This window comes from Trichosurus vulpecula, chromosome 6 (assembly GCF_011100635.1).
Source record: "Trichosurus vulpecula isolate mTriVul1 chromosome 6, mTriVul1.pri, whole genome shotgun sequence".
NCBI lineage: Eukaryota > Metazoa > Chordata > Mammalia > Diprotodontia > Phalangeridae > Trichosurus > Trichosurus vulpecula.
This window is the reverse complement of record NC_050578.1, coordinates 31,700,032-31,724,493: the sequence shown is the minus strand read 5'-3', so window position 1 is coordinate 31,724,493 and position 24,462 is coordinate 31,700,032. Positions and strand designations below refer to the sequence as shown.

The 24,462-nt window shown below is 38.4% G+C and overlaps 1 protein-coding gene across 1 annotated transcript in view; it reads right to left on the bottom strand.

Moving 5' to 3' along the window:
• Positions 1–1,695: 1,695 nt before the first annotated feature.
• F11 (coagulation factor XI) overlaps positions 1,696–24,462 on the bottom strand; it is a 30,679-nt gene continuing 7,912 nt past the window's right edge. Inside the window, exons 3-15 of the mRNA XM_036763223.1 lie at positions 23,630–23,792; positions 21,711–21,817; positions 18,348–18,507; positions 13,267–13,376; positions 11,567–11,726; positions 10,205–10,314; positions 9,922–10,084; positions 9,700–9,806; positions 8,406–8,574; positions 6,229–6,404; positions 4,454–4,549; positions 3,290–3,429; positions 1,696–2,277 (exon numbers count right to left, since the gene is read on the bottom strand). Coding sequence (XP_036619118.1) covers positions 2,119–2,277; positions 3,290–3,429; positions 4,454–4,549; positions 6,229–6,404; positions 8,406–8,574; positions 9,700–9,806; positions 9,922–10,084; positions 10,205–10,314; positions 11,567–11,726; positions 13,267–13,376; positions 18,348–18,507; positions 21,711–21,817; positions 23,630–23,792 — 1,820 coding nt within the window. The 3' untranslated portion in view covers positions 1,696–2,118. The remainder of the gene's footprint in view (positions 2,278–3,289; positions 3,430–4,453; positions 4,550–6,228; positions 6,405–8,405; positions 8,575–9,699; positions 9,807–9,921; positions 10,085–10,204; positions 10,315–11,566; positions 11,727–13,266; positions 13,377–18,347; positions 18,508–21,710; positions 21,818–23,629; positions 23,793–24,462) is intronic.

Here is a 24,462-nt window from a genome sequence, read left to right as displayed (position 1 = left end):
GATAAGGAAACTGAGCCCTAAAGAGGTTATGTGTTTCATCTAATATGAAAGAGCTGAGATTTGAACCCAGACCATTTGACTCCTGAGAAGAGCTCTTTCTGTTACGCCACATTCTTAGGACTGTTTCTACTTGGTAAGATGAAATCCCAATGTGTGTGAGACTCACATGGGTTGTTAAATATCCCAGGTAATGGATGGTGAGCTCTCCATCACTGAGGGTGGTCTAGCTGAGGCTAGGTGATCACAGAGAAGGGGCATGGTAGAGGAGAGTCATTCATTGGGTACATGATTTCTAATCTAGCTTATATTCTAATAGGGAAATGGTGGCCAGCGAGTTGGAGTTTGGGTCTGAGAAATCAGAAAACAGTGGGTGAAGCAAGAGGGCACCGACATAGCCTTTCTAGGAATGTTTACTGTTGATTTGTATACTCTCCTGAAAACAAGAGGTGAAACATTGGTGGGGAGAGAAGGAAGTAGATCCAAGTGCATAGTAGGAAGATGGGTATAGTGCAGCATGCTGGCTCTGGGGCTAGCTCAATAAGGAGATCTCTCACAGATAGAGGCTATTGCAATAATCCAGGCAAGGGGTGATGAGAACCTGAACTCAAATGGTTATGGTATAAGTAGGAAGGAGGGACATGCACGAGATCTTGTGGAGGTAGAATCAGTAAGCCATTGATGAGGGGGACAAGGGAAGATGAAGAGTTGAAGTCATTCATGAGAGGGACAAGGGAGAATGAGGAGTTGAGGCAAATGCCAAGATTGGGAATTGCGGTGATTAGAAGAATGGTAGCATCCTTGATGGAAAAAGAGAAGTCAAAAAGATGGGTGGGTTTCAAGGCAAAGATAATGAGTTCTATTTTGAACACGTCCAGTTTCACTCTCTCCTTCTGCATCTAAGATCATTGTCTACTAAAATTATCTTCCAAATAGTAAGCAACCACGGTATAGGGGAGAGATAGGTGGTCTCAAAGCCAGGATTAACTGGGTTCAAGTTATGATTTGACACATGCTAACTTTGTGACCTCGAGAAAAACAATTAACCTCTCAGTGCTGTAGACCAGAGATGTCAAACACATGACTGCCTGACTCATTTGGGCAACACTCCCCAGTGTAGCCTTAGGTTTTTTGGGTTGAAGTTCCTTGGAAGTGAAAAACTTCCATCTTTAAAACCTTTTGCCTCTTCCCATGTCACACAAGGAGATTCTGGAGGGCCCCTATCCTGTTGAAATGTAACAGGGAAATATTTAACAAAATGTATAAAATGTATAAATACATTGTATTATGATATATAATATATATCTATAATAAACGATATATGTAATATATTAAAATGTACAAAAACACCCCCAAAATAGATAACATTACGTTTTAAAACTAAGTCTACATGCTGCTGGCAGAGATCCTTTTTATGGATTAGTGGTGCCATTTCTATTTGCATTGGACACTGCTACTCTAGGCAACCCTTGAAGCAGAGGGTATTACAGAGAAGGGGGCACCCTGCCTTGGTAGAGGGAATTTCTTCATCTAGGAATTCCATGTGTCAGTTAAATCATAGGTCATCCCTATCCCAATTTTTTTAAAAAGCCGCATAGTAAGTCTTTATCTTAACAAATATGTATAGCAGTAGTATGAGGCAGACTGATCAACACTAGGACTTTAATTTTTAAAATCATAAAACAAAGAAGCCGAAAGTTTGCTTTCTCTCTTTGTCATGTTTTATTTGCAGACAAGCAGAAGTAATCCTAGGAGACAGGAATAGGAACTAGACACATGGTTTCATTGTTATAGGTTATTCTCAGATGAGAAAACTCCTTCTTCTAGTGCATGTGGAAACCCGGTCTGCAATGCTTAGAGAGCTGCTGACAAGAAAAAGAGGTTAAATGACTTCTCCAAAGTCATACAGCCAGTGCTTATTGAAAGGAGGCTTTGAACCCAAGTTCTCCAGGCCTCAAAGTCAGCTCACCACTGCCCCAGCTGACTCTCCAAACAAAATCAAAGGAAAATCGATGACTTTCTGGTCTTCAATGGGACCAAAGGAAATGATGTACTAAAAAACTGTCTTGCAATTAAAAACATTTCTTATTTCTTAGAAGCAAAAGACACTGAAGGTCCTCTTCATGTCGAGGTATTTTTTAGAATCCAGTCCACATACTCATCCACTCTGGTATAAACACCAGGATGTCCTGGGCGAGCACAGCCTTCCCCCCAACTGGTTATACCCACCAAATGCCAGATGCCATTGTGTTGACAGGATAGGGGCCCTCCAGAATCTCCCTGTGTGAGATGGGAAGAGGGAAAAGGTTTTAAACATAGAAGTTTTTCACTTCCAAGAGACTTCAACCCAAAGAACTGGTGAAAGATTTCTGACATTGTGCATCAGCCTCAACGCTTCAGAATTTCATGTTATTGCTTTGCCCGCAGTTTGCATACTTTAGATGTGGGCATAAACCCGTATGTATGAAATGGTCAAGGTCTGTCATGTATGTATGTATGTATCCCAAGTTCCCAGCCTTGGAATTTTCCTCAACTCTTCATTCTCACTTTTTCCCCCTCATCAATGACTCACTGATTCTATTTTCACAATATCTCATACATGTCTCCCCTTTTTACTCATACTGTAAACCCATGGTCAAGGTTTGCCATATGTGTACACATGCGTGTATACGTGTACATATACACATGTATATATATCTGACCTAGAGCACTGTACATACATACATACATATACATTTATACATACATATAATGTATATACACACACACATATACGTTTAAACATTTTGGTGTTGTTCAGTCATTTCAGTCATGTCTGACCTCATTTAGGGTTTTCTTGGCAAAGATACTGGAGTGATTTGCCATTTCCTTCTCCAGTCCAATTTACAAATGAGAAAGCTAAGGTAAACAAGGTTAAGTGACTTGCCCAGGGCGACACAGCTAATGAGTATGTAAGACTGGATTTGAACTCAGGTCTTTCTGACTCCAAGCTCAACACTCTATCAACTGCCCCACCTAACTGCCTTGCTACACAGACATATATACAAATGACACATGTATGTATAAGTCTATATGTATGTGTGCATATATATATATATATATATATATATGACCCTCAGAGACCTGTTGTGAGGATCAAATGGGATAATATCTATAAAGTGCATTGTGCTTGACTCAGAGTGAAGTACTTAATAGATGCTTGTCTTACTCCTCACTCCCACCCAATTTCCAAATAATTCATGAAAGCTTTCTCATATTTATACACAAAATTGTACCAAGTTCCCTCTGTTACCTTGCAAGCATCTTTCCCACCTTCTTTATAACCAGCACAGATCATCTGACTGGTTATTTTGTGTTCTCTGTACCTCATCTGGCAATCTTCATTTGTTATCAAAGGAACAGAAGTCTTCTGAAGAGTGTCTTGGATTTTTCCTACAAAAGAGAGTACACAGACCTTGGGTTTTAAATGTTAGAAATGATGCATTCATAAGAATTGAGTTATGCAAGTATGTGCACAGGGAGGTCAGAAGAAATGTTATAGTGATGCTGTCAAGGTCTCTGAAGAACTCCGGAATTGATTGTGAGACATGGGAGATGCTGGCACAGGATCATTCAGCGTGGCTCACCCACATCAGAGAAGGTGTTATGCTCAATGAAATTGCAGTAGCTCAAAAGAAAGGTAAGATACTCAAATTTAGAGACAGTTCCAACCCTTGAATTATGTAAGGAAGGGAAGAATACATTCAGGTGCAGGGATCAGCCTCGGCTTCACTCGGCGCCTAAGCTGAGCTTCGAAAGCAGAGAGGAATTCATAAAGGCAAGATCACAAAAAGAGAGAGTGCAACCCAAGCATAGGGGAATAAAAGCAGAAGACCCCAGGTCTGGCTCAGGGAGCAGGGGGTAGAACAGTTTTTCTGGAAAAGAGATTGTCTGAAAGAAATAAGTTTGCAATGAAGAAAAGGTAGATTGCTGCCAAACCATTCCATTAATGCTTTAGATAAGTGAACTAAAATAACAGCTAGATGGGGCAGCAGAGAGAAGGCTGAGCTCTGGGGCTCAGGATACATGAATTCTAATCTTGTCTCAGACATACATGAGGTGTGTGACCCTGGCTGATTTACTTAACCTCTCTTAGTGTGTTTTCTCTGCTACAAAACAAAGGGTTGTGCTTGATGGTCTTTCAAATTCCTTCCAACTCTAAATCTAACAGGGCACACACTCTACCATTCAGATATCTCCTAAAGAACAGCATGTTTTTAACATTTTATTTTATTTTTAATTTATGGAATAAAGCAAGCATTTCCATAATATAGTATAATAAAAAGATGATTGCACATGAAACTGCAAATCTACTTGCTATTCTTTTTAAATATACAACAAAGTTATCATGTAAATTTCTTTTTTTCTTCCCTCCCCCCATATTTTAACACAGCATATTTTAAAACACATTCATTACCTCTTTCTTTTGTGTATCCCCAGCCAGTTACCCAGCAATTGGTATATATCATTTTTCCATCTCCTTTGGAAGGAAGGCATATGGGTTGCTGGAGAGCTAAAATTGAATTTTAAAGTTTAGTTATTTAGGAAAAAAAAATTTATTTCCCCACCAGAGCTCCCCATTGAGCTTCCACCTAATTAGAGTTTTCTAAGCCTCTACTTTCATTAGCTCAAAGGAAATGCAAGATGCACAAATTTAGAAAATTCCCCTCCCCCAAATGTTCACACGGACTATTTGTGCCTGGCCTGTGGTAAAGCATTCCAAGCTCGTATCAGTCTGCTCAGCCACAGTCGGACATATTGAAACTTGACTAGCAGAGTGATGTCATTTTGGTCCTCTCTGAGAACAAAGGACAACAACCGTACTTTCCCCTCCTTGTCCTGTGTCTTTATTGCACAGAGTGCTGCCAGTAGGTCATGGATGATCATAGGTTTTCGATTTGGGAAGGACCTTTGAATGCTATCAGCCATTCCCACTCTCTCCTTTACAAATGGGCACATCGAGGCCCATGGAGGTTAACTGACTTGTCCATGGTAAAAGCAGAGACTAAGAAGCAGAGTCAGGATTTGAACCAAGGCTTTCTAATGTCAAATTCAGCACTCTTTCTACTGTGCTACATCATGGCTCAGTGAGAGTGCTGGGCCTGGAGTCAGGAAGACCTGAGTTCAAATGCAGCCTGTGTGACCCTGGGAATGTCACTTAATCCTTTTGGTCTTAATTTCCGCAACCGTAAAATGAGGTTAATGATAGCACCCACCTTCCAGGTTTGTTGTGAAGATCAAATGAAATACCACTATGTATTTGTGTCTTTCACACAGTAGGGACTTAATAAATTTTTCTTCCCTCCCCTCAAAAAGCCCTGAGCTAGGAGGGAAGAGACCTAAAAATAAGAACAGTTCCCATTTCTATCACTCTTTATGGATCATAGGGTTAAAGTGGAAGAGAGTCTAGGAACCTCATATTCCCACCTTCTTAATTTACAGATGAAGGAACTGGAGACCAGAGTAGGTATGTGATTTCTCCAATGTCACACAAATAGTAAGTGATGGCAAGATTTGAATTCAGGTTTCTGACTCCAAGTCCAGTACTCTTTTAACTCAACCATGTTGCCTCTACGAACTAATTTCCTTACAACAATCCTATAAAGTAGGTAGTATTCAGATTATTATCCCCATTTTACAGATGAGAAAATTGAAGCCCAGAGAGGTTAACTTCCCCGTGGTCACACAGTAACTAATAGAATTTAGATTTTCGGACCTCAAGTCTCGCAGGCTTCCCATGGCACCACGCTGTCTCAACCACTGATTCACTGTGTGACCCTTAGACAGATAATCAACCTCCCTCTGTCTCAATTTTTTTCTTCTGCAAAAGGAAAGGACTAGGGAAGATAATAGATAAAGTTCCTGCCCAGCTCGGTAATTCCATGATTCTATATTATTCTATATAGATTAAACTTTCCCCAGCATTCTGTACCCATTCTTGAATGTTTAATAATGAGGCAGAAGTTTCACCTTTGAGACACTAAGTTAGTTGCCCTTTACCTAGGATACATGGGCATGATCTCCATGCTTCCCCAGGTTCTGTACCTTCCCTGATAGCAAAACAATTGTCTAGATCACCAAGTGAATACCTTGTGGTTGATCCCGCACAATATTATTACATCTCGGTAACTAACACAATACTTCGTCTAGGTAACTAATACAGCTAACGTTTTCAAATAAATATTTACTTACTGGTATAATTAATAGGAAGCTCAACTTTCAACAAAGCAATGTCATACCCATGTTCTGCCATTTCATATTTTTCATGAATAATTATCTCTTGAACTCTGAAGAATGGGGTATTTCCACGTATCTCAGATTGGTTTACAATGCCAGCATAGACACGTAAAACTGTAGCAGCCTCTAGTCTAGATCACAAAAGCAGGGAATTGAGCTTATTTTCTTTTTACAAAATGTTGCAAATATTTGTTGCTTTTAAGTCATTTAGGAAAGCTTGAGCTATGTAACTTGCCTTTCCTGCATATATTATATGGGAAGTTCCTGGTGGACTTGGGACAAAGAAAACAATGACATAATGCTACTAAGCTTTACCAGTCACAGAATGTTAAGAATCATTCTCTTCCTCATAGGTAGAAGGGAATTGCTAGTATAGATATTACAGAAAGGAGAAAAAATTACTGCCCAGTCCAATCACCTACCCCCTTGCCCATACATACACATGTATTCATAGACAGGTACAAGAAATCTGGGCAGTGAGGTGGTACGGTAGATAGAAGGCTGAGCCTGAAGTCAGGAAGACTTGAGTTCAACTCTGGCCTCAGATGTTTATTAGCTATGTGACCCTGGGCAAGTCACTTAACCTTGTATGCTTCAGTTTTGTCATCTGTAAAATGAGTTGGAGAAGGAAATGGCAAACCACTCCAGTATCTTTGCCAAGAAAACCCCAAATGGGATCAGGAAGAATTGGACAACAACAAGAAGCCTGAATGCTACACAGAAGTGGGTTCTTGTACAAGCTTTATTCCCAACTAGCTGTATAGCTTTGGGCAAGTCTCTGAGCCCCCTTGGTCTTCAGTTTCTTTCTCTGTAAATCTAGAAGTTGACCTAGGTGATATCTATGTCCTCTTCTAGCTCTATGATCCTATGAGATTGTTTTTGTTACATCTAGCTACGCCTCCTCTGCCGATCCCTAGAGGTGAAGTCTAAATGTAGCCAGTCTAGGGACGTGACTCCTTAAAATTCCCTGGGACATTAATGCTCCAGTTTAGGCTTCTCTATTTTGCTTCACCTTTGCAAGAACTCCTCTGGGGAATGATTCTCTCCCTGCTCACCATGGATAAGGCTAATTAAAGAGAAGAATCTCAAGGGTGGATGTAGAGTGACGTGGCTTTGTACGGTGGAAAGAGCAATGTCTCTGACTTCATCCGGGATGGGTTAAAGTCCTGCCTCGGTTGCCTGTGTTATCTGTTATCTGGTGCCACTTGCGTGACCCCCCTGGGCTTCAGTTTCTTCATCTATAAAACGGAGGGGGCAGGGGTGGACAGAGTTGAACTGACTTCTGAGAACCCCTCTAGCTCTGGATCTATGGTCCTGTAACTTTCTCTGCCTTTCAGTAGGGCTTCTTAAATGTTTTCCACTCACAACGCTGGTCTAGAGAGCAGAGGAGCTAGTAGGAGGCAAGGCTAGAAGAGAAGAGGATATTATTCTATGACTATATTGGGTAAAGGGTGGCTTCTCATAAAACCAAGTGAACAAGCAAAAATCCCCAAAGGATCTAAGGATTCATGGGGAATGCAAAGGGGGTCCTGGGCAAGGATGTTATAAAATTGAATAGAAGCATTTCTCCAAAGGAGATAAAGCTTAAATTACCGGTGCTGGCATATCATGGATTAGTATTTTTCTCTTTGATCTTATTTAACCATAAGCCAACATTGCTCTAATGTGAGGGATATGGAATATATTAGAAGATATAGAAAGCTAGTATGTATACTAGCTGTGTGACCTTGGGCAAACCATGTTCTCTTTAAGAATTACAGTTTCCTTACATGTAAAATGCAGAGGCTATATTAGATGATGTCTCCTGGGAGATATAGTCTGGTGCATCAGAATTGGTGTATGAGGATCTGGGTGCAAGTATGGCCCCAACACTTAATGGCTGTGTGACCCTAGACAAATCACTTTATTGCTCTGGTCCTCTGTTTCCTCACCTATAAGATGGCGGGGGTGGGGGGGGAGGCGGTAGGACTAGATGACCTCCAAGGTCACTTCCATCTCTGAACCTACTAGTCAATGGTTCCTTCCAAAACATTCATTTTATAACATACAATTTGAAAGAGTTTCATTAGCTAGTAATAGATCGCAAAGGTGGGTATGAATATAGACATTAAAAAAACAAGAAAAAGACTAACCCTTCAAGGCAATGGGCAGCTGTTAATATCCACTGGTTCCCAATGATAGATCCTCCACACAAGTGTTTCTGGATGGGCGATGTAACATGCAAGCTTACCTGCCATGGCCATTCAGCACGAACTGAGTTAGTTCCTCCAACAACCTTTGCTTTTATTTTGTTTGTGCATGCTGGAAAAACACACACACAAAAACAGAGAAGTACACAGCTGGATAGATGACAGATGATTGATAGATGATAGATGATTGACAGATGATACATTGATGGATGACAGATGATTGATAGATTATTGATAAACAGGTGAAAATAATATAGACTAGATCTCTTATTTTTCCTTCTATATCCTCTAATTGCATACCTTCTAGCAAATAATAAATTCATTCACTGATACAAAACATTTGTTAAAGACTTAATGTGTGCCAAACTCTGTGCTAAGCTTGAGACATGCAAACACAAAGGAAAAAGCTACCTAAGGTGCTCACATTCTAATAAGGGGAGACAACATGTCTTGGGAGGGTACCTGGGGAGAGGAGTTTGGGTTTGCAAATTAACAGGGATTGTAAGGGAATAATAAGGCAGACTCCCTTTCCCCAAAGCAATGGTAGAAATTATTTGTTCACTATTCCCAGATCAAAAGGTGGAAAATACAGCAGTGGGAAGGTAGACAAACTTTTGGAAGCAGGATAGTTAAGATGATGGCAGGGGCAGATCATGGTCCACTCTGGGGCCAGCTAGGATTAGTGAGCTTTCGCTAATCAAGACCCTGCGACCCAGGGTAGAAATTCAAAGAAAAAAACATTTATTTCTCAAATTAACCATTCAGCAAGCATTTATTGAGTACCTACTAACTGTCCATCTCTACATATGCATATAAGAACTAAGAATCACAGGCATTTATTAAGCATTTATCATATGCCAAGCACTGTTCTAGGCACTTGATACACAAAGAAAAAGCCTAAACAATCCCAGTCCTCAAAGAGCTTGCATTCTAATGGAGGAGACAACAGATATATAGACTGATCATAGAAGAGAAATAAAGAGAAAATGGCAGGTAGCCAAGAGGTGAAGAGTTGCTCTGTGCTTATAGGGTGGTGTTCTAATTAACAAGACAACACCTATATGAGAAAGCAAACAACAATGTCATGCTTTGTGATTAAGGCCTAGATAATGATTTTTTAATAATTACTTTAGTTGACAGATAGATCTTTAGTTATATCATTGTAAGACATTTCATTTTTTGTTTTGTTTTGATATAAATTTCACAAGTCAGGTTGTTCAAGTGACTTGTCACTTACCATTTTCCATTTTACATAGCCTTAACGTGTAGCCAGAGATACCTCTCCTTCCATGAAGTATTTTAGTTGGGGATCCATTCAAAGACATTTTCAAATAACATTTACCTCTGAATGAAAGAAAGAAAGCATTGTAAATGACAATGCCACTAGGGGAAAAGAACATCTATGCATTTTCAAGCAGTTGCATGATTTTTCTATGTAACACTTAAAAATCGACCTTACCTCCCTTTGTTGTATGTTTCTTCAGTTGGTGAAAAGGTAAAAAATTGGCAGCGTATGGTGTCCGTGCACCTTTCTTGGCAGGCTTTGTGACCTTTGACTTCAAAAATATCTAGTTCCTCTCCCAAGAAATCAGTGTTGGTATAAATGGCCCCATGACAAAACACTGGACAGCAAACACACATAAGCAGATGTGAGATAAAGTGCTTGTGTTGACCATATTTTGTGATAGATAATAATTCTCTAGATCAAACCCAATTGTTATGAAACTGGTTATATTGTTTACCTGGGACACTGTGCCTGCAGCTTAATAGGCTAAAACCTGAAAAGGCATTCTGTCTGGTGATACGTGTACTTGGAATTCCACCTTGGGATGTTTTAAGGAGGCAAAGATTTCTAAAGGAAAGATTTGAGAGTGCTATTAAATCACATAAGGCAATGAAATTCTTGCAGCTCCAAAATATTTGCTATGGTACAAGTCATGATTGCATAGTCTCAATTTTGCTACTATATTTATGGATGGGGAAGACAGGGGGAAGGAGAGATGAAGGGGAAGAGGAAAGGAGTAAACTTTTACTAAGTACTAACAATGTACTATGCCCTCTCATTTGATCCTCAGAACCCTGAAAAGTAGAGGCTGTCATTACGCCCATTTTCCAGTTGAGAAAATGAGACAGACAAAGGTTAGTAAGTGACTTGCCCAGGTACACACAGCTAGTAAAGTGTCTAAGGCTGGATTTGAACTCAGGTCTTACTGACCCCAGGTTCAACTCTCTATCCATTGGGCAAAATTTTGATGGGGCTAAAACCAATCTTTACCTATCTATTTTCTTTCTCCATAATTAATACACTTCTTTCTCCTCAGGAATTCTGATGCTGCCTAGGTCTCTCATGTCACAAGAAGGAAAGCAGTCTGTAATTTGGAACGTGAGATGTCAACCTGGAATCAACTTTAGAGATCATCTCATACATTTCCTTTATTTTATAAGGTACACAGAAGGGAATTGACTTATTCAAGGTCACACAGGTAGCAAAGGACAGAGCCAGTATTTAAGCCCGAGTCTTTGGATTCTGAACCCTGTGTTCTTTCCACTATACTAAACTTCATTCACATTATTATGTTACCCCTCCAAATTTGTATTTGTAAAAGAGGACAATGATTTACATAGAGGAATGGATCATTAATGGTGGAATTTCAGGCAGCAAGATGGGTTGATGGTCTCTTGGTGGGGAGGAGAGAGTGATTTTTTTTCTGCTCTGGAATCACAGTCTTCCTACATATAAGCCCAATCCTATACATGGACTAGGATTATGTTGGGAGCTAATAAAGGAATATAGCCAAACTTTTCTGAGAATTCCTAAATAGACAAGTGGAAAAGGGGAGAGAGTGATACCTTTGATCACTGATGGGTCCTACTCTCACCAGGGAGTGATCAAGCTTGAGAATAGCTGAGTTTTTAGCATCCTGAGATGGGTACCATAAAAATGCAATCCTTGTAGCCACTTTTAAACTTTGAATCTTTTGTTTGGATTCTTCTCTTGTAAATATTTTAACGTGGGATTTTTTAAAGTTTTAGAAATTTAGAGCCAAGGGCTTTGGTTAGCTTTGTTTTAAAGGAAACACCCCCTACTGGCTTTGCCTCCTCACCGTTGAGATTCTTTAGGCCATTCTTTAGAAAGGAATGTAAAAAACAGGCAGTTGGGGTGATGAGTACAAATACTTTGGCACACCCAGGGATCAGGAGTGAAAAGCCTGTCTTCATCAACATCAGCAAAAACGGTATTAGGAAAGATGTCCCGGATGCAAGCTACAGAAGAAAAGAAATTTAACATTGCAATCATTTCAATGACACTGGAATTAATTCATTCATTAACCACCTCTATTAACCACACACTATGCAGTAGGCATTTGGGATCCAAAGATAAGATGAAAAACATCATCTGCCTTCAACAAGCTTATATTCTATTAGGGGAATTTATATTCAAAAAATATGTAAAAAGAATGAATTTGGAGGAAATGGAAGACTTCTATAAAGTGATGCAGAGATAAGTGAGCAGAACCAGAACTATATTATATATATATATATATATATATATATATATATATATATATATATATATATATATATATACACATATATGTGTGTATGCATGTACATATACACACATATATACATACACATATAAGTATATAAAACAAGTGTAAAAACAGCTTTGATCGATTTAAGAACTGTGAACCAAGAAATGACCAATTATGATTCCAGACAACTGAGGGTGAAGCTACAAAAGTCCTGACAAAGAGACGATAGATTCAAGGAATAGAATGAGAGACATAGTTTTGGACTTGGACAATGTGGGAATTTGTTTTGCTTGACTATATATATTTGTTACAAGGGTATTTTTCTTTTTTCTTCTTCTTCTTTGAAATTTGGGATGGTATGGGAGGGAGAGAAAATAGATGCTTACTAATTGACAAACTCAAAAAAGAACATTAAAAACATTAAAACATTAAAATGTGGTATGGTAGAGATCTGGTTTTGGAGTTAGGAAGACTGCACCAAAAGTCCACCTCTGACACATGCTGGCTGAACAATCTTGGGCATAACACTTAACCTCTCAGAGACCCCAGACACCTCTCTCTCTAAGACTATGCATTTCAGACAATGTACAGATCTGCATTGGTAGAGATGTCCTCATTGGGAGCTCCCTATAACCATGATGAAATCACAGATCCAGACATTAAATAAGTAATTGAATGCAGTATAATTTGAGAAGGCAGTATAATTTGCTAGTGAGAGCACTAGCAATAGGGAAGTCCCTCAAGGGTTCCTTAACTAGTGTTAAGAAACTTCGTCAACACAGTCAATATTGCATAATATACTCTAAATCACAGGATTTGGTTCAGCACACTTTTAAAAGTAAAACTTCTTTCATGAAAAATTTGCCATATGTTCATCTTTTTATTACAGAATACTAAAGTTTTTGCTAAGAGGTATCTCAGATGAAAAGCTCCTTGAGCTAAAATTTTATTGTAAAACATCATGATGTAGTACTACTTCCCTTGTGTCATTTGTCTATAGTATTTATCCTGTATTATTGTATCATAATTATCCGTGTGCATGACTTATGCTCCCACTGGATTGGAAGGTCCAGGAGGGCAGGGCATCATCTTATCTAAGCTTTGTAACTCTCTAGCACAAAGCTTTGCACAAAGTAGGAATATAATAATAGTTTTTTGAACTATATTGAATTACCCTAAGTTAGACTATCAATACTTTATATTTTAAGGACAGAGCAAACCTCATACGGTAAAAAAATACATACATACATATGCATACATATATTTACCCATTTTAGAAATTGCACAATATTTCAGTGAGAATCCAGATACCACATTCTCAAGCAAGTCTATTTTTGTTGGGAATCCTGTTGTAGTATATTTCAATACACACACATTGCTGAATAAAAAGAAAAGAAAAGAAAATATGGTTTACTTAGGAATACATCAGCTCATGGTTATATGCCAATTTTTTTTCCAAAATGTAGTTAGGATAATCCAAAATGGTTGACATGTTCTGAATAATTACATCGTCCAATTAAATCAGACTTCTTTGGCGTACTTTAAAATCACAGAATTTCAGTGTTAGATGTCATGTAATTCCATCCCAAGGAATGGGGGAACCCTTCTATATATTCTGGAAATGTGGTTATCTGACTTCTTCTCAAACATGTCCAGTGACAGGGAAAGCATCTTAACCACACCATATTGACCATCAGATCATACTGTAGAATCATAGCATCGTAGAATTGGAGGGCTAAAAGACCTTAGAGATCATCTAGTTGAGATCCCTTACCTTACAAATGAGGAAACTAAGGTGCATATAGGCTGAGACTTGGCTAGGGGCACACAACTCATGTCAGAGGAAGGATCTGAATTTACCGACTCCAGATCTAGCACTCTATCCACCATACCGCATTGCCCCCTTGTAAGTGTCATTGTATAGTCCTACAGGAGATTAACAGAATCAAAGGCATTGGTCAGATCTATGAGCGTTGTGTACAGACCTCTGTTGTGCTCCTGGCATTTCTTCTGGTGTTGTTGGATAGCAAACACCTTATCCTTTCTGAAGCCATACTGGCTCTTGAGTAGATGACCATCTTCTAGATGAAGGATCAGCCTATTAGGGAGGGACTCTGGCAAGAATCTCAACAGCAATGACTAAGAGAAGGACCCCCCCTGTAATTGTCATTGGGCAATCTATTTCCTTTTTCTTTATAGAGATGGACAGTGAACATCCTGGAAGATTTTAGTCAACATTTCTATGAGCAGTGGACCCCCTAACTTGCAGATCTCTGCTGAAATGGAATCAGCACCAGGCACTTTACCACACAAAAAAGAGTCTAATGGTATTCAAAACCTCTTCAGTTGGAAATTCAACTAGAGAGGGACTGACTTCAACCTGAGGTATATGGTCATTTGCCTCAGCATTGGTTGATGATGGTTTATTGAGAATACTATGGAAGTGTTCCTCTCATTTCTCTAGAATGGTGTCCTGTCACTGATCAGTGTGGTTCCATAAGCATTCAGTAGTTGAGATGTACCAGAGATTCTCCACCAGCCAGCACTGCACCATCCATATATGGGACCATTGGGTATAGTAAAGGGAAAAATTTTGAATACCGTGGATAAGTTCACTTGCCTTGGCAGTATATTTCCCAGGGGTTTCCACACAGATGATAAGGTTGATGCACACATTGCTAGAACTAGCTCAGTGTTTAGGAGTCTCCAAAAGAAGGTGTGGGAGAGAAGATGCATCAGGCTGCCTACCAAACTAAAGGTCTACAGAGCCTTTGTGCTAACTTCATTGTTATATATCTGTGAAACCTGGACAGTCTTCCAGTGCCATACCAGAAAGTTGAACTGCTTCCATTTGAATTGCCTTAGGTCAATTCCCTATCAAGATAAGGTACCTAATACTGAGGTCCTCTCTCATGCTGAACTGCCAAGCACTCAAACTCTACTGCAGAGAGTACAACTCTGATGGGCTGACCACATAGTCCAAATGCCAAACGTGTTTATCTAAAAGACTATTTTACAGAGAACTTGCACAACGCAAGCGCTCACATGGAGGTCAGAAAAAGCAGTAAGAAGACATCTCAAGTTCTCTCTGAAGAACTTGAATATCAATTGTAAGACATAGGAGACACTGGCACAGAATTGTCCAGCACGGTGTGCCCGCATCAAAGAAGGCGTTGTACTTCACAAGCAAAGCAGAATCACAGTAGCCCAAAGGAAATGTGAGATGCTCAAATCCAGAGATATCTCCATCCCAAATGTTCATACTATTTGTGTCTGACCCATGATGGAGTCTTCCAAACTTGTATGGGACCATTCGAACACGTTGTTCCCTGACCCAATATGGTGATATCATATCATATCATATCATGTCATCTTCTTATCATCAGATTATCTTATCATCATCTTCATATCATCAGATCATATCATCTTCTTCGAGTATGAAGGACAAATGACAAGTGGGAGATTGAGCTGAATTTCAGCCCTAAGAGTTTATTTTTGCCTCTCATGTTTTTATCATGCACTATACCTTTAGTATGAGTTCCTTGAAAAAAAAAGAGACCATGTCTTATATATCTTCGTATCTCTTGTGCCACATAAAAAGCACTTAATGTTTATTGAATTTTTTAAAGATAATTTCTTCTCTCTGGGGCTCAGTTTCCTTATCTTCAAAATGAGGAGATGGACTGGACAATATTCTGTACCTCTTCAAGAAATGTATGATCCGAAAAAGATGCTGGTCCTATAGCTTACAAGAGCTGGGGATAACAAGCAGGCAATCTAAATGCCATACTGGTCCACACAAAAAATAAAACAACAACAAAACCTAGAAGAAGACTTCCTCCCCATTGGGTAGACCATCAATTGAGGACTTGTAGGAGGCCATGGACATGATCAGGATGAAAAGATTTGGGTGGATTGGGCTCTGCAACTATAGGAGGGAGTGGAGAGAGAGGAAAATACCCCAATCACAGATTCATTGGGAAGGGAAGGAGAACAAAAATGCATTAAGCACCTGCTATGTACCAGGCATTGTGCTAAGTGCTTTACAAATATTATCACATTTGATCCTCATAAGAGGTCTATTGTTTATCTCCATTTTACAGTTGAGGAAATAGGTATGCAGAAGTTAAGTGACTTGACCATGGTCATACAGCTTACAAATATCTGAGGCCAGATTTGAACTCAGGTCTTCCTGATTCCAGGTCCAGCACTCTATCCACACTGCACTACCTAGCTGTTTCTGAATATAAGACTATTGAGTTATAATAATTACAGAATCATAACAGAAAAAAACAATTTTCATTACCAGACAATGAGAGGAAATCACATCTTAGTTTGATATTTAACCCAAAGAATATGTCAATATACAGTGTCCTGTTATAATATTAAGAAGCCCCAAGTTAAAACAACTTTATGAGGAATAAGTCTGATTTCAACAAAGAATTAGGGAGAGAAATAGGTAGAAGGTTTTCTTTTTTGTGTTCTCAATTCAGTTCAAGAAACAGTTCCTAGATTCATAGAGTTAGAGCTGGAAAAGATTGTAGTGGTCTTTTGGTCCAATCTCTTCACTTTCCAGATGAGGAAACTGAGTCCCAGAAAGATTAAGTGATTTGTCTAAGGTCATGCAGGCAATAAGTGACAGACCTAGGATCTGAACCCAGGTCCTCTGACTCCAAACTAAGTTTTGTTTTCATTGCACTATGCTTTAAAAGCCCAAAGAGGAGAAGCAAGCTTGATGGGATCTGTTTTCAGAAAGGCAACAAAAGTTACATCTTTTGTGAAATGAGAAATTGGATATATATATGTATATATACACACATATGTATATATACACATATATATTATACATACATATGCATATATGTGCACATACAAACAAAAAATATCTTTGTTCAGGCATGTTCCAATTCTGTATCAAAGAAATCATAAGACAGGTAGTGGCATGCCATAAGACCACTAAAATCCAGATTTAGATAAAGTATTCATTCATAAATTGTTAGTGTTAGAAGGGACCTTAGAGATCCAACAGCATCATGTTACATATAGGGAAACTGAGGCTAAAAAAGGGAAAATGTCACATAGTAGCAGATGTGGGGCTCCAACCTAGTTTGGTTGAGTCATGGTACAACGGTCTTTTCCCCAGCAGCATACTGGTCCTTTGCATGTTTTCTCATTCCCATTCTATATATATTCTGGTTGTTTCCTCCATTGGATTGTTGTTGTTCGTCCGTTGTTCTCAAAGAAGATCATGACATCAGGAAGATGATGTCATGACTTGCAAGGGAATTGGGTTTAAGTGAGGCAGGGCTGTGCAAGGTCACCAGCCTCACTTTATCCTCCAGAGCCATCTGAGTCCAGTGGCAAGATATAGATCAGGACAACTGGAGATGGCCCTACTACCCCAATCCCAACCCACTGGATTATATGTCCTTTGAAGACATGGATTTCTTTCCTGTATCTCTTCATGGAGCCTAGTATAGTATTTGGCACTAAATAGGGGCTTGGTCCATGTTTCCTCTGATATTTTCAAAACTAAATAATAATAACTGGAAACAAGCAGCTTCTCTATCCACTAGCATAGTAGATGGAGTGCTAGACTCAGGATGACGCTGGGCAAGTTGCTTAACCTCTCAGTCCTCCCAAGAAACTCTCTAAGACCCCAGTTTGCAGAATAATTGCTGATTTCCATTGGTACAGGAGTTTCCTGACCCCGTAACTCCTTGCCCAAGTGGAATTATGAGTCCAGAATAAGAAAGATCAAATAAGAGCAACAGTAGTAATAATAAATTGAAACAATAATCAATCATATGTTGTGACACATTATATTAATGATGTGTTATATGATATGTTATATGATATGATATGATTATGATATGATATATGATACGATATGGCATGGCATAGTATAATAAGATACAGTGTAGTATAATTAAGTATGTGATATTTGTATGATATAATATATGATATAATTTATAGTATGTATGACATAATATATAATATATGATATAATTTAATATAATTCTGACATTACTGTAGTGGTTTAAAGTTAGCCCAGTATTTTATGTGCATTCTCTCAATCTCAGAGTAACCCTTTAAAGTCAGTATCACAGATATTGTCACTCCCATTTTACAGAAAAAGAAATCTAAGATTCAGATAAATGAGGTAATGCCCAAGAACACCCACCTAGTAACTGTCAGAGGCACAATTTTAATCTATTTCTTTTGACTTCAGATCTCTTTCTACTAAATCATGTTGACTGTATCCTGTACCACACTATGAGTCAATAGATGTTTCATTTGCTACTCACACATTTGAGGAACCCATAGACCCAGCCTAGATCTCTCTCACCGATAGGCCTCACCGTGAAACTTCTGCGTGGCATATGTAAAGAAGTGACAATGGGCATCATTGGTGCATCTGTCTTCACATTCTTGAGCACTCGTGGTAACAAAGGAATTGTAGTTCATTCCCTTCATACTGAGGCCTATGTACATATCTGTGTGGCAAGCTGGGTAAGCAAAAGAAGTTGAAATATTTTTATCTGAAGTTGACCCTAACAATTACCAAGAAATATAGGATCTCATTGGTACCATGTGGGACCAAATATGAACAACATGATTCTATTTCAGTAACTTCTCTCCCAACTTACCATCAAGCTCCCCCTTCCAACTTTCTTTTTTCTTTTTGCATTTACACCATTTTTGCCCCAATGCAAAAACAATATAATAGCTTATGCTTATATAATAATTTAGTGTTAGAAAGTACTCTATACACTGAACATAGGGCTGCATGCCGAAAATTCCGGCTACTGGGGAGACTCAGGTTGATGACTCTTCTGAGATACAGAGGACTATGCCAATCAGGTGAGTCCCCAGAATTGGAAAGGAGTCCACCAGGTTACCTAAGGAAGGGTCATGTATAGCTCTATATCAGAAACTGAACAGATTAAAGCATTTGGGCATATCACCATTGGGACCAGACCCCTGAGTAGGTCCTGCCCTTTTAGTTCTAAGATAGAGAAATATAGTTTAAAAATATATTAAAGATATTATGTATTAATATCTTGATATATTAAAATATATTAAAGAAAATACTTTATACACATTACATCATTTGATCCTACTCTCCTCCCCCTGCCCTATAATCCTGTGACTTAGGTAATATCCCCATTTTAGGAAAGTGGGTCTCAAGGTGTTACCCAGAATTATTCAGTCAGGACTTGAATTCCCCAATTTAAGCCCCCAGTTCAAAACCCAATTTTTTTTTCATGACACTCCACTGCCTCTCCAGTAAAGTATCATCAGTATCTTTTCCATTTTCCAACTTTCTAGACTATTTCATTCACTCATTTCCTATTCACTTTCAGGTAAGAGTGAATCCAGTACTTCCTTATGGAACTGAGCGTATGCTCTGGCTCTGTGGGAGTTGACACAGGTGTTTTGGCCCTGGAGGAAATATATAGCTGTCATATCTCTGATAATACTTTGTACATTCAGTATCTTTCTTAAAAAGTACCCTGTTAATTCCTTTTGAGGGAGACCCTGGACATGAGTTCTTTTTAATCTTTATCTAGGATGGGAATATAATTGGAGCTAGAGAGTACAAGGAAAGCCTGATTCCAATCTCTTTGGGCCCAGTCTCTCTCGGGACTAAACCTGGTGCATTATGAGTCAAGAAGCCTTTGTGAGTATGGACAGTGCCAACCCCTAGCCCCAGGCCCCTTAGTAACACCACCTTAAGTTTATTCATTCTTTTTCTCTCATTTTCCTGTTCATTCATTCATTGAACAAAGGTTTATTGAATATTTACAATGAGGACAGACTGTTTGCCTTTTGTGTATATAAAATTTATGTCTAAGATTGTTATTTGTAATTGGGTAGTCTGTAAGAAGGATTAGGGTAGACCTGAGAATAATGTGACTTTAAAAAGTAAAACCATTTAAGAACAACTAAAAAGAGTAATTATCTTATACAAGTGAAGTACAAGAGGAAGAACAGACACAGAGGAATTAGATGGGGAAGGAGGGCTAGTAGTTCTAGAAATCTACTTTTATCAGAAATGGGTTCAATACACAATGAAACATATACATCTAGAAGAGTACAAAAGTCTTCTAAATTCAGAAAGAAATAAAACCCTAAGGGGATAGGGAGGGTGGAGAGGATAAGGGAAGAATCTCTAGAGGGGAGGCTGAGGGAATAGGTCAAAGGAGGGTATAGAAGGGTATTTAGATAAATGAGAATGGGAGGATAAGGGAGGGATCCAGGTTAAGGTACCAGGTAGATGTAAAGTAGAGGAGTTTAGAGGTATAGGAAATAATAGATACACACAAATATAAAAACAAAGATCAGGAGTAGAATTTGTTAGGGAAAGTATATGTTTATATATGTATGTATGTGTATATATGTACATATCTATATATTAATATATCTCCATTTAATTGTAGCCTTCTTGGGGGTGGTGGAGGAGGAAAAAGAATAAAGTAAAGAGTGAACAAAAGAAAACTTATAAGGAAGCAAAAAAAAAGATGGACAGCTCTCAACACAACGTGTAGTATTTATTGCATAGACTTTCTTGAAATGGAAATTTATTGCTATATACTTTAAATCCTCTCTTATGTTCTGCTGTGTATGTGACATGCTTTTTTTCTTTTCTTATTTTGTATTTAAGCTTATAATATGTTTCTTTTTCTTTTCTTATTGTGAATTTAAGTTTTAGTATTTAAGTCTAAATTTTTAAAAAAGAGTATTTCCTGTTTTTAAGGCACTGTTTAGAAGATGCAAAGGTGAATAAACCACAGTCCTAGCCCTGAAGAAGTTATAGCACAGTGGATAAGTATATTGGACTTGGAATCAGGAAGACCTGAATTTAAATCCTGCCTCAGACACTTACTACCTTTGTGACTCTCGGCAAGTCACTTAACCACACTCAGCCTCAATTTATTCAGCTCCACAATGGGGATAATAACAGCACCTACTTCACAGAGTTATTGTGTGGATCAAATGAGACAATATATGTAGAAAAAGTGCTTTGCAAACCTTAAAGTATTATCAGTAATCATTATTATATTCAAGTCTCTAATCTATCTTATCCCCACCCCCACATTTTATCATGTAGTTATTTATTTTCTCCATTAACATTAGCCCTTCTTGTTACTTAAGGTTACAACACGGAATCTATTAGTGTAACCAACATTTGGAAATTATTTTCCTTATTCCCTTTGAATCTATGTTTGTGCTGCTTCCATAGCTAGCCTACATGCTCCCTGAGGACAAAGACTTCGTCTCTTGCTTCTCTGAACTTAGTGCCTTACTAGGTTGGTGATTAATATGTGCTGCATCTTTGTATCGCTCATGGTAACTGTCCTTGTATCCATACTCTTTCCCTTTGTTTTCTTATTGTTAATGCACTTACTTTTTTCAGAAGTCACTGACAAAAATCTGAATCTACAGGAGCATATTATAACATGGTAGAGATAGAGAAGGATGGAGAGAATGGGGAGGGGAAAGAAAATATTGATAACTGGGAGTAAAAGTATGTACCTTTGTGGTAGGAATTAAGGCTTCCTGAACATTGGAGGTGTAACTGATCCCCATGTATATCTTTGGATCAATTTAGTCACTTCAGAATCGCGACAATATATCTACACTTTGTTTTACAAGAAAACAAGGACTCAATGAGAGCCGTCTTCATTGAGCCACCTCAATATCTTACCACTTAATTGGTGTTGACATTGTTTAAAGGAATGCCCAGAGATTGCTCCTGTCATGTTCACTGCTGGCAATGTTTCTGTGACGCTATCTTTCAAGAGGCAGGCAAACCTACATTTAGAAAGTAGCATGAGTCAGTGGAAGCGGTTAAAAACAAACCATGGACCCTGGAAGTTAGCATACAGAAAACCAAGGAAAAAAAGGAATCTATTCTTATGTCTCACACTTAACCAAAAATACTTTCTTAGCAGATTGAGATGGTCTTTAAAGAAACCTCCATCCTTATAGATCTATAAATGTATGATTGTATTCCTATGCATTATCACATGTACTCCCTATATACTGAACCGTATTGTTACTGGTACAGGTTGTTGCTAACTAGGGGTTGCACATCTAAAATGAGATCTCCTTAAAAAGGAAATACAAATGTAGAGTTGCATTTTTTTAAATAGGAGATAACAATCTTTGGGAACAAACAATAAAAAACTGTAACCTCCACACAGACTAATGGAAAATAACATGGAACCTTATATCTATTTATAAGATGACATTTTTCTAAGCAGAACTTGGGGTATGGAAGTGCAACCTAGAATAGAAGCATAAAATTTAGAATTGAAAGCCACCTTAGAGATCACTGAATGTGAGCCACTAATTTTATATACTATAGAAATAGGCAAAATTTGAGAATCAAGGCTGAGTAAGATGACAATGATTTAGAGAAAGTACATTTGTCATTCACGGCTGAGTGGCTGTAGTTGCCACACTTATCACAACTAGTTTGTGTGAGGACCAAACCTCAAAACAAAATCCCCCTCACTCCATGGGTCTCTCAAGTTGTCAATCCACCACAGTCAAAGGTTAGGATTCCTTAAGATTCCCTAGCATTATGATTTAGAGAATTTTCCACAGGCTCACCCACATTTTGAGCGCATAGAGTCAAGTAGGACTGGGACTACTGTATGGCATCTTAAATGTGGCCTCATATGGAAGAAATTTGGAATGGTGCATAGTAGGAACACTCTGGAATCTGTGGGGGCCCAATCAGACATAGTTATTTTTTTTTAATGACCAAAATACAGGGTCAGGCTATGCCTATGTATAATGCTAAGAATTATCTCCAAAAGCTCTCACTCCTCCAAAACAAACAAACAAACAAAAAACATGCAACAACTCCATAGTGCCCAGAATTCCTACATTAGCCAATCATTTAGAATAAAAACATTGAGGGCCACTGTTTTTTTTCTTTCTTTTTTTTTGAGGGCCACTGTTAACTGCTAACTTATTTTCTATAAAAACAAATGAATTAATCATGACTTGGCTCTTAGTTCAATGTCTACCACTAACTAGCTATGAGAATTTGGACAAGTCATTTAACTATTTTGAGCCAACCAATAGATAAGCATTAATTAGGGGCCATTATATTTTTAAGCACTGGACTGGGAAATGGATTTTTGTTTCCTTATTTTTGAATTAAAGGAACTGTACTAGATGACCTCCTAAGTACCTCTCAAGTCCATAGTTGTGGTCTATGACTTGAAGTGCTGACTTTTCCAGTGGGGAGGAGGTCATGGGCAGATACTGACCCAGTAGCAATGCCAATAATTGGTTCATACCTCTCCCTGTAGCTTTCAGAAAGGTTGTCTAAGGTCCCTTTCAATTTTATGTCACCTTTATGAATCTATTAACAGTCACTGACTCCATAAGTGAATTAAATTCATGAAATTGTCTAGCAAGTAATATAGCAAGAACTTTTGGGATGGGGTCAGCTGACCTTCTTATAAGTCCATGGCATCATCCCAATCCAATGGGGAATATATGAGCAGATTGTTTCTATTAAATATAGAAATATATGCATATGTACATATACATACATATATATTATGTGTGTACATACATAACTCCCTAGAATCAAAAAATCTTTACCATTTACTGGTATCTTTGGTTGATCCCGCAGGCAGAAAGCTGAACAGCAAACACCTTGGGTGATAGGTACACACTATTTGGCAGTACTTGGAGGTAGGTGTAAAAATGGTAGCTACATCTCCTCCCTGAAAGTATTTGTCTTTATACATCTCAGGCATGCATTCTGTAGTGGAATAAATAAAATATCTAATTAGAGACTTTTCTTCCAGAAGAGATGCTAGATAGATCCCTTTGATAGACAGTCAACCCAAACATGCAATCAATCAATCAACAGGAAATTATTAAGAGCCTACTGGATGTTAGGCACCATTTTAGCACCTAGTAGATACTTAATAAATGCCTGGGGGTTGATTGATTAGATTGATTCATAGTGGTTAAGGGACTTACCCTAGGTCACATAGCAAACTAGTGGATCTTAGACCAGAAGTCCAATCACTATTAATAAACCAATTCCTATTCTCAAGGAGCTTAGATTCTATCAGAAGACACAGTAATTACAGATGTTAAGTATGAAAAAAAATGAATACATTCAGAATAAATACAAAATAAATACAAGGTCATTAAATACAAGCTAGTTAGGGAAGAAAGGGATACTAGTAGTTGGGGAATAATGATAATGAAAACATGCTTGAAGGTAGTAAGGGAGGAACTAATAGCTAGGAGAGGTCGAAAGTTAGATAGGAAGGGAATGCTTGAGTAACGCGTACAATGTGAAATGTATAATAGAACATATATAATCATAGATTAGGTTTATGCCTAGGCAGGGTGTGGGAGGTGGTCTTCAGGGCTCATCAGTGTGTTTTCTTTGGTCCCTTCTGAGCATTGATACTCAG